The sequence below is a fragment of the Lineus longissimus genome, chromosome 2 (genome assembly GCF_910592395.1).
Source record: "Lineus longissimus chromosome 2, tnLinLong1.2, whole genome shotgun sequence".
In the NCBI taxonomy this organism is placed as follows: domain Eukaryota; kingdom Metazoa; phylum Nemertea; class Pilidiophora; order Heteronemertea; family Lineidae; genus Lineus; species Lineus longissimus.
Window position 1 is genome coordinate 2,979,537 of NC_088309.1, and position 9,226 is coordinate 2,988,762.

General features: G+C 40.4%; 2 protein-coding genes across 2 annotated transcripts; one reads left to right on the plus strand and one right to left on the minus strand.

The window, feature by feature from the left end:
* The first annotated feature begins 201 nt into the window (after positions 1-201).
* On the plus strand, positions 202-2,990 carry LOC135501528 (fatty-acid amide hydrolase 1-like). The gene has a single exon (XM_064793682.1). The coding sequence runs from the start codon at positions 330-332 to the stop codon at positions 2,112-2,114; it is 1,785 nt and encodes a 594-aa protein (XP_064649752.1). The 5' UTR covers positions 202-329; the 3' UTR covers positions 2,115-2,990.
* Positions 2,991-4,109: 1,119 nt separating this feature from the next.
* Positions 4,110-9,157, minus strand: LOC135501550 (beta-hexosaminidase subunit beta-like). Its single transcript, XM_064793701.1, has 12 exons — positions 8,703-9,157; positions 8,353-8,465; positions 8,099-8,209; positions 7,749-7,850; positions 7,347-7,455; positions 6,825-7,029; positions 6,518-6,604; positions 6,066-6,144; positions 5,665-5,836; positions 5,342-5,432; positions 4,945-5,049; positions 4,110-4,759 (listed from the first exon to the last, which is right to left on the minus strand). Exons 1-12 carry the CDS (start codon positions 9,133-9,135, stop codon positions 4,630-4,632), a joined length of 1,737 nt encoding a protein of 578 aa, XP_064649771.1. The 5' UTR covers positions 9,136-9,157; the 3' UTR covers positions 4,110-4,629.
* Positions 9,158-9,226: the final 69 nt, after the last annotated feature.

The following is a 9,226-nucleotide window of genomic DNA, read 5'->3' on the forward strand; positions in this document are numbered from 1 at the left end:
ATAGATTATGGTGCCTGTGATGTATGATTAGGCCTCAGCAAGAACTGAAAGACTACCTCCTGTCGGTTGCCCGGGGCCTGTTTGACGCAGCCCTTGACACCGTCCTCCGCACTGTACGGAAAATCTCAACGAGTGCGAGACTGTGGCTCGTAGCGAATTTCTGGTCTGCAAAACACCTTGAACAAGGGGATTCCCCACAATTGTTACTTCCGTAAACATAACATGACATGTTTGATGTGCAAAGTTCACTAAGCAGAGCTGATTCGACTAGCCGGCTGTGTTGCAAATCATTCCTTGTTTGTTAGAATTAGTTATAAGGTTCAGCAAACATGAACTATGTAATAACGTACGGGACTAAAGCTTTTAACAAGCTACAATCTGATGTAAAGAAAGGTGATCCTCTGAGCTGTCTTGTTGCTGCTACTATTGGTGTGGGAGTTGTGGCCAAGGTATCACTAAATGTGTATCAGTGGTACAGGTTGCGAACACTGAGAAGAGACCACAGCTTGCAGAGCATTGTATCAAAGAAGAAGCTTCGTGAAAAGTTATCGGAAGAAAATCCGGACTCCGCATGGAATGAGATAGTTTCCTTGTCAAGTGATGAATTGGCTGTGAAACTTCAGAAGAAAGAGTTGAAAGCTTTGGATGTTCTGCGGGCCTACCAAACAAAGGCCCTGGACATTGATGGAGAAATCAATTGCGTTATTGAGCCCATCTGGGAAGCTGAGGCATTGGCTTTAGAATGTGACGTGGCTGCCAAGAAAGGGCCATTGCATGGACTGCCCGTTAGCATAAAAGAGAATTATCCAATCAAAGGCTACACTGTTAGTCTTGGTTTATCAACTAATTTGGATACGCTGTGTTTAGATGATTGTGTTCTGGTAAAGGTACTGAAGAAGCAAGGTGCCATACCATTTGTCAGAACCAATGTGCCGCAAAGCTTGCTCAGTTTCCAATGTAGCAATCCGATCTATGGAATGACTGTTCATCCACATGACCGTAGCCGTTCTCCTGGAGGATCTTCAGGTGGGGAAGGAGCCCTTATTGCTAGTGGGGGATCCATCATTGGCATGGGATCTGATATAGGAGGGAGCATACGCATTCCATCACACATGTGTGGAATCTGTGGCCTTAAAACGACCAACGGCCGATTGAGCTCAAGAGGACAGCATCCATCGGGTTCTTCACGCCCGTCTATTGCTGCTGGCTATGGACCAATGGCTCGAGATGTGAATGGACTTGTTGTAGTCATGCAGGCATTGCTTTGTCCTTATCTATTCCAGCTTGATCCTAAAGTCCCTGCTATTCCATTTCGCAATGATATTTTCGAAAGCAAACAAAGTCTTAGAATTGGGTACTATGTAAATGATGGGTTTCTTCAGGCTGCACCAGCATGTGAGCGGGCTGTTGAAGTGGCAAAAGGTGTCTTGGAACGTCTTGGTCACACACTTGTCCCATGGTGTCCTCCAAATGTTGAGCATGGTATCACATACTGCTATAAGAATGCCGTTACTGGTGATGGCGGTGCTAGCCTGATAAAACCTCTCAAGTATGATAAAATTGATGAAGCAATAGCACCCATTTATTTCTTATTGTGCATTCCATTAGGAATCAGAAGAATAATGAACTTCTGCTTGCGCCCTTTTTCTAAGGCTTTGAGTAACTTGTTCAGCATTGGGTTAGACTTGTCAACCATTTCTGAATACTGGCAATTCCATCAAAAGGTGCAGCAGTATCGTGAAGATGTCATCAGCCATTGGCAGAATAATCGCTTAGATGCAGTCATCTGTCCCGGGTTCTCTACCCCTGCCTTACCCAAGGACAAGAGGACTGTTGTAACTATAGTGAATTATACGGCCCTCTATAATATCCTCGATTTCACTGCTGGTTCATTGCCTGTAACAAGAGTTACTGCTGAGGATGATGACAAATTAAATGATTATCCATGTAGAGATGCGATTCACAAACTTGTCAAAAAACTATCGGCCAATTCAGAAAGTCTACCTGTGAATGTGCAGTGTGTAACTCTGCCATGGCAGGAGGAGCTTTGTCTGCGTGTTATGATGGAAATTGAGACAGCACTCAAGGGAGATGCTCCTTCTTCTCCAGTTTAAAGAAGGAGCCGGCTGTGAAAATGTATGTTGGCTATGGCAGTTCCTAATATTTAACAGTCTAAAGACAAATATTTTTCTTGGTTGCAGTATAGTGTCAAATGATCTCAATCTTCCATTCCTTAATGCTATTTCTGATTCCTCAGGACTTATATTAATGCTGTGGAACAATCTGTGATGTACGCAAGTCATGAAATATTTCGCTTTAAATCAAATAGCCCATTGTATATGTTTAGTAATTGTGGGTCTAGGACCAATGTAGTATTCATTTTGTGGAAGTATAATTGGTGAGGTGTTGTGTTGTGGACATTAGATATAATGTAGTTTTAATTCCTTACATATCTTCAAAGGGTTTTGTATCATTTCACTTATACAGTGTTTTTACTTTCAATGTATCTTTAACCAGTTCAGTATTGAGGCTGGAGGATGGTCAGACAGCCACTTTAGGCTGATAAGGGATGAGGTTTAACGATTTTGTGTCCTTTTCACGTGCTATACTTGACACAACTTACTTCAGGTGGGATACATTCTTCTGGCACAGTTACATAGATATACAGATAGTGCTCTTCTTTTTATGACAACCTTAGTTTTTGAGTGCTGATTCGGAAAAACTGTGACAGGTGTGGTACCAGTAGAAATAAAAAGTCAGATCTTTGTCGAATACAAAAGACAAGTACATGTATCACAGTATTATATCTAACATTTGCTGTACAATCCTATAACATTGTACCATGTGATGTTATTATGAGATTATATAGGTCAAGTACGGTCTTTTAATTGAATGCATGGGATATTCTCCCTAACTTTATTGACTAACTCCAATATCTCGATGACCAATGTCCAAATGTCTTTTATTACATGTCAATCTATAATCAAAATAATAAAACTTAATTGATTGATTTTACGCGTTCGTATCATTTCTAAATGAATTGGTCTGGTTTTCAATTTGTTTCTTCTGTGTCACATGTTGATTTTAGTCTCTCCACTGTGGTATGATTGAGTGTGGGATTGACTTGGAATGGGTAATAGGAGGCTACAAACAGCTGATTGAATACCCTGTGTCCTCTACAGCAGGTTGAATCTCCTGTGTCATCTACAGATGGTTGAATCCCCTGGCCGTGTCCTCTACAGCTGGTTGAATCCGCCTTTGTCCTCTACAGCAGGTTGAATCTCCTGTGTCATCTACAGATGGTTGAATCCCCTGGCCGTGTCCTCTACAGCTGGTTGAATCCGCCTTTGTCCTCTACAGCAGGTTGAATCTCCTGTGTCATCTACAGTTGGTTGAATTCCCCGGCCGTGACCTCTACAGCTGGTTGAATCCGCCTTTGTCCTCTACAGCAGGTTGAATCTCCTGTGTCATCTACAGTTGGTTGAATCCCCCGGCCGTGTCCTCTACAGCTGGTTGAATCCGCCCGTGTCCTCTTTCAATGACAACGGGGATCACAATGGACTCCTCTAGCATTGGCCTGTTAAAAACGGGAAGCAGAAGGACCATTTTCTTGGCTCACGAGGGACTCCGGAGACAATACTGAAGGAAAATGATACTTTAAAAATCAACCTGATTGGTCTGACCATTTGTGTCCCGATTCTGCAGATTGTCTCAGACACAGCCTGTTCAGCTGCAACGTTATCTCTAGTGAATTGATTCAAAAGTTGTCCTTTTGGTCTAGCTGGTGGAGACTCTTTTTTGGCATAACCATTTACATAGCAAGCTTCTAGATGATACACCTCTGTACCTCTGTACGCTGCTCTTTACAGAAGTCGGTGATGCAACCGGGGGGTCTCCATGAAGTTGGTTTGAAGGTGGTTTCCAACGTGGTCCAACCCTTCATTACTAATATTGACCCAGTGCTCAATGAGGAACAACTGTGCTTGGGATTCTCACATCTCAATTTCTCAGGTTGTGAGAAAAGGCTTTATCCAGCTGGTTGTGACAGTTTTGTAAAACTTATACACAGTCAGCTCCTTTGGATCGCAATGAATGACAAACACAATTAGTATGAGCAAATTGCCCAATTTTATTACTATTATTTTATATAATTATCATATTGTTGTACAAAATGAGTATGGAATGTGACCAGTACAAGATGAGGACATGTTTTAACAAATTAGCACATTCAAGTCCTTTTAAGTATATCTCAGCTGCACTTTTGCTTTTCCCACTACAACAAAGTACATTATTACCTTTTAAAACCTCTATCAACCTTGAGATGAAGCACCAATATATTCTATACGAAAGCGCATAAACAATAATTGTTGAAATAAAGCAAAAACTAATCTAATGGCACGGTTGAACTACATGTATTTGTATCAGTTCCTCAGCTGATTGAGAATCAGGTGTATTCAAGACAGGCCTTCCAATTTACCAACCAGCATGCCCTTCTAAGAGCCTGGGAAAGATTTTTTTCCATATTTGATGCAAATCATGCTTGTAGAACTCATTTATTTATCAGTAAAAATCAAAAGTGTCTTCAGTGGGCATGAAAAGCAATAGGAAAAAATCTTGGGTTACATCAGTTTACAGGTTTTCTCTCTTGAACTCGGGGAAAATTGGCCTGAATTTTCGCTCCTCATTGACGTCCCTTCTTCCATGGACTTCGTGAAGGCACCAACCAGGACCGTTGACAGGTTCAACAACTAGACCACGTCTGAAAACAAGAAAACAAGATATGTATAGAGCATATTCTTGGCACAGGCCAAAAATTAAGTTGCACAGTAGACCTGTGGTCAAACAGGTAAAACTGAGGTCACAAAATGTGCTACCAAATAGGCCCCAACTTTGAACCCTGCAGTATTTTGTTTGTGAAGTGTCTCAAAAAATATCCTCACTCACCTTAACATGCGACAACGTTGTTCCTCAAGACGTGGAGCTGCCGCTGAAGTGCTTGTGTAAGACTTCGGACTCCAAAGGCGTTCAGCCACTGCAGATGCACGAGGCCTGTAATATGAAACAAATCAAGACATTATAATGTCTGCTAACGAACTATGAAGTACTCCTCACTGAATAAAGAACACTGTTAAAGAACAGTTCAGCCATGTTGCTTCAGTTGAGATCTTTTTTAATGGAAAGGGTCAGTGGGGCTCACAAGTTTTAGATGACAGCAGCAACTGCTGCAAGGATCATTGAATGTTCAAGTACATTTGACTGTGATTTACTCTTTTAGCTCAGGCAAAAAATGATCGACCCTTTTACTTGATCAGGTTGCTATGAATTGCCCATACATCCTTACCAAGTTCTAGCCACCAGATTTGTGCCATCCACAAACTCGCCCCACATACAGGCCTCACCACCAATCACAAGCGCTTTCTGTGCATCAGTTCCTAGAGGAGAAATATTCAGAGTTGTAACTCCAGAATTATACAGACAATAATGCAAAATGGTTGTCACATCCTCTAGATTGAAATAGACCTTTAAAATCATCAACATTCAGCCACTTCTGTGTACATGTAATTCAAATGTCAGTGACCAGATACAGATTTCAATCGGAAAGCTTGTCGACATGTTTGGAACACTTTGTCATTCCTAGTATTTAGAATAAATGCAACTATTCACCTGTGAAATCTTGAGGGTCACATGCATAATACTTTGTCCAGTCACTTCCATAGGATATATAGTTCAGGTACCAGCAAGACGATAGCAGCGTGGTCAGGCCCATTTTGGTCACTTTGGCAAGTTCGGCTTGGTACCCTCCCTTCCACACTTCAACAACTGTCTTTGGACTAACCTTTGAGCAGGAAGATAATGAGGTGAAGTTAAATCTAAGTTTGAGGGGGACACAGTCAATGCAGAAGACAAAATCAAACTCATCAAGTATTGGTTAACAGGTGAGGTCATACAATTTACAGTAATATTGCCTCTTCTAATGTAACAATAAGTGAAGTACGAGAAATTGAGCTGTTTAAGCTCACGTCAGGTATGAAAATGGCATAAAATTCTCAGCTAGAACAGCTCACCTTGCATCCATTATCAATCACTTCTTGCCAGATAATATACTGATCATCAGACTTGAAGCCATCAATTATATTCAAAATACTGAAAATGTATGAAATTGAGTATATCAGTTGTGCAAGCTGATTATTTTCTGCTGTCAGATGCCACTCAGTTCATGCCCAACATAGTAGGTTTTATAGTTGAAATTTGTCAAGCAGGGGGCAATTGGTGCTGTTCAACTAAGGTTTGGTGTTTGTCAATAGATCTTCAAACATTCAGTCCAAACATGTGTGCGCCAACAACCACATTCTCGTTCTTCAAACTGATTAACTGGCAAAATGAACCATAATGCCAATTTAGCTTGCATCTCATCTGATGACTGAGATAGTCCACTTTTGCTTTTAGACATAACCAAGTCTACCTACATTGCTTTCTAGAAATGATGAAATAGCAACATGAATTAACTTTTACTAACTGCTGCATGTAATATTGCTCCAGTTTACTGTAGTCAGTGCCAAATCCCATCTTCTTCATAAAGCTGCTGATAATAGGATTACTCTGCCTGAAATATAAGTATAGAAAATGCAGTTGAATATAACGAATTAAACTAAAACATTCCATACATGTTCTTCAGGTTACCCCCTTTATTATGGGATGGTGCAAATCTGCTCAGTCAGCAAATTTTTCTATAATAATGAGGACAGTCAGATTTCCGATAATAGGTGATCAGTTGATAAGTTAAATTAGAGTCATTGATGAAATATAAGAATATATCAACTTACCAGCATGTAAATGACACTTCGTCCCCACCAAGATGAACATATTTATCAGGGAACACAGCAAAGATCTCCTTTAACAATTTTTCCATGAAGGCAAAGCTTGTGTTGACAGATGGATCAATGGGTCCAAAGCTCCCACTTGGCTTTCCACCGCTGTAGCACTTAGTAAGTAAACCTGGTTGACCTGGACCCCATGATTCAGTATGACCTGAAAATAATGGGAAGAGGATGAATATTTACCCAGTTTTAAGGTCGGAGAAAGGTTTTTACTGACTGAAGTGTTTGACTTCTTCAATTAAACTCACAGGCATGCCTGCAAATCACTGCAAATTCCTTGAAACAATGCTAGTACCATGTACAGTAAATTAAAAGAAACTAATCCATGTCTGACCCCCCTCCACCCCCACCCGAACCCAATTCAATTTTGACCCCTTTGAGCTATTGAAACACCTGGTTCCACAGGTCAGAGAGTGTAACACATCGCCTCCGCCTTGTCTTTTCTAATATGTCAAACAGTGCCATTACCTGGTGTGTCAAACTCTGGTACTACCCTTATTCCCCTCAATCTTGCATATTCTATGACTTCAGCAACGTCTTCTTGGGTGTAAACATGGAAATGAGGCTCAAAGGCACCCTTAAGTCAAGAAAACCAAAAGGACAGAAGATTAATTTCACGCAACAAAAGGAAATTTGAAGAAAACTGCTATTAAATCAGTCTTCAGCAGATGCCTAATGTTATGTTATTCAAGCTACAGTAAGCTACAATTAAGACAATATGCAAACCACAACAAGCAAGTCTCCTTTTTACTCTGATTGTTCTTCCATTTTTAACTTTTTCACAAAAGAGCTTCAACATAAGTTCAGTAAAACTTTCGAACGATAGTTTAAAGTTAGTCAAACTTCTCTCCTAGTATACAAACTAAAAACCTTTCTGTTCAGATCCGGGAATGTTTTACTTTCATACGGGAAAGACTGGTCATCAACAATGTGCCAATGGAAGACATTCATCTTGTTTTGTGACATGGCCTCCTACAAACAAATACAAATTAATAGAGACCAAGATGAAGAGGAAAATTCCCACACCAATCAAGAGAGATTATCCTTAATAGTTCAAAACTGAACATAAATAATTACACGTTTAAAGGTTGCGAAGGAACTCACTTTGTCATATATCTTGGATAGACATTGTTTATTTGCTAATTGATCCTAAAGGTAAATGAACAAATTTATCATTTCATTGAATAAGAACAGAAAAGAATCATGCCAAGTCTCCTTACCAGATTTCTGTACAAAACTGACTTTGGAACGAAGTGCCTGGATGTGTCAATCAACAATCCTCGATGAGAAAATCTTGGAGCATCATCGATGGTCGAACCATTGACCATGAACTGAATAGAAAAAATACACATTTAATTTCACTTGCAGTTGCACATGAATATGGCATCGATATAAATGAGTATCAGTCCAGCTTGATTTTACTCTCAAATGGAATGGAAACAAAACTATATTTTGTGCATAACTGTTGCCTTACCTCACCATCCAATGTCTGGTAGATCGTCTGAGCAAATGTCTCCAAACCTCTCAAGGCTCCCCAAACTGTATTTGCATTCAGCAAAGATTTTGGAGCCTGCACTTGCAGATGATCTGGAAAGACAGTACATGTATTTGATAAAGTTGGGACTTCTCAATTCGATGTCCTTAATACAATTATTCACTGAAGACTCAGTGCCACTCCATTAGAAACAAGTGATTCCCAATGAACAAGATGATATTTACTACATCGAGGACACTATGCTGTCTATGTCACTCGCCAAAAAGTAGCCTACGATCGCAAAAGTATATTGTGATTAAAATATTTTATTCAAAACAACAAAAACCTACAAGATTCATCCATGCCGAGCGACGGAAACTTTTCACACACTTTCAAAACATTTACGTCAAGTTCCTCGATGAGACCCATGGCAAGGGGCGACCCGGGCCGTCTTGTCCTACTCGCAAATCGTAGGGTTGAACGATCATCATTATGGATGTAAAAGATATCACCATAGTAACGGCGATAGGCCTCCTCTAGAATGATATCACAATCCTGGCCAGTGGTTCTGAACTGGAAATTTTCTGCTTCCAGAAGAAAGGCAGTTTTGGAGATTGCCATCGACTTAGGTGCAGGCCATGGCATACCAACTGTAGGAGTTATTCCATATCTTATGCTTGATTTATTTTCATTTTCTCCAGATAAATGTGCCACTGCGGAATGCAGCAGCAGCAAAATTTGGACCAGGATTTGCAAAATAAGAAATTTTCGTCCGTCTGCCATTTTGACCAACCGGGGAAGAAGTCACATGATTTTGGAAACCGGCCAAGCTATCATGTGACTAAACCTCAAACCTTGACGTCTTTGCATATTC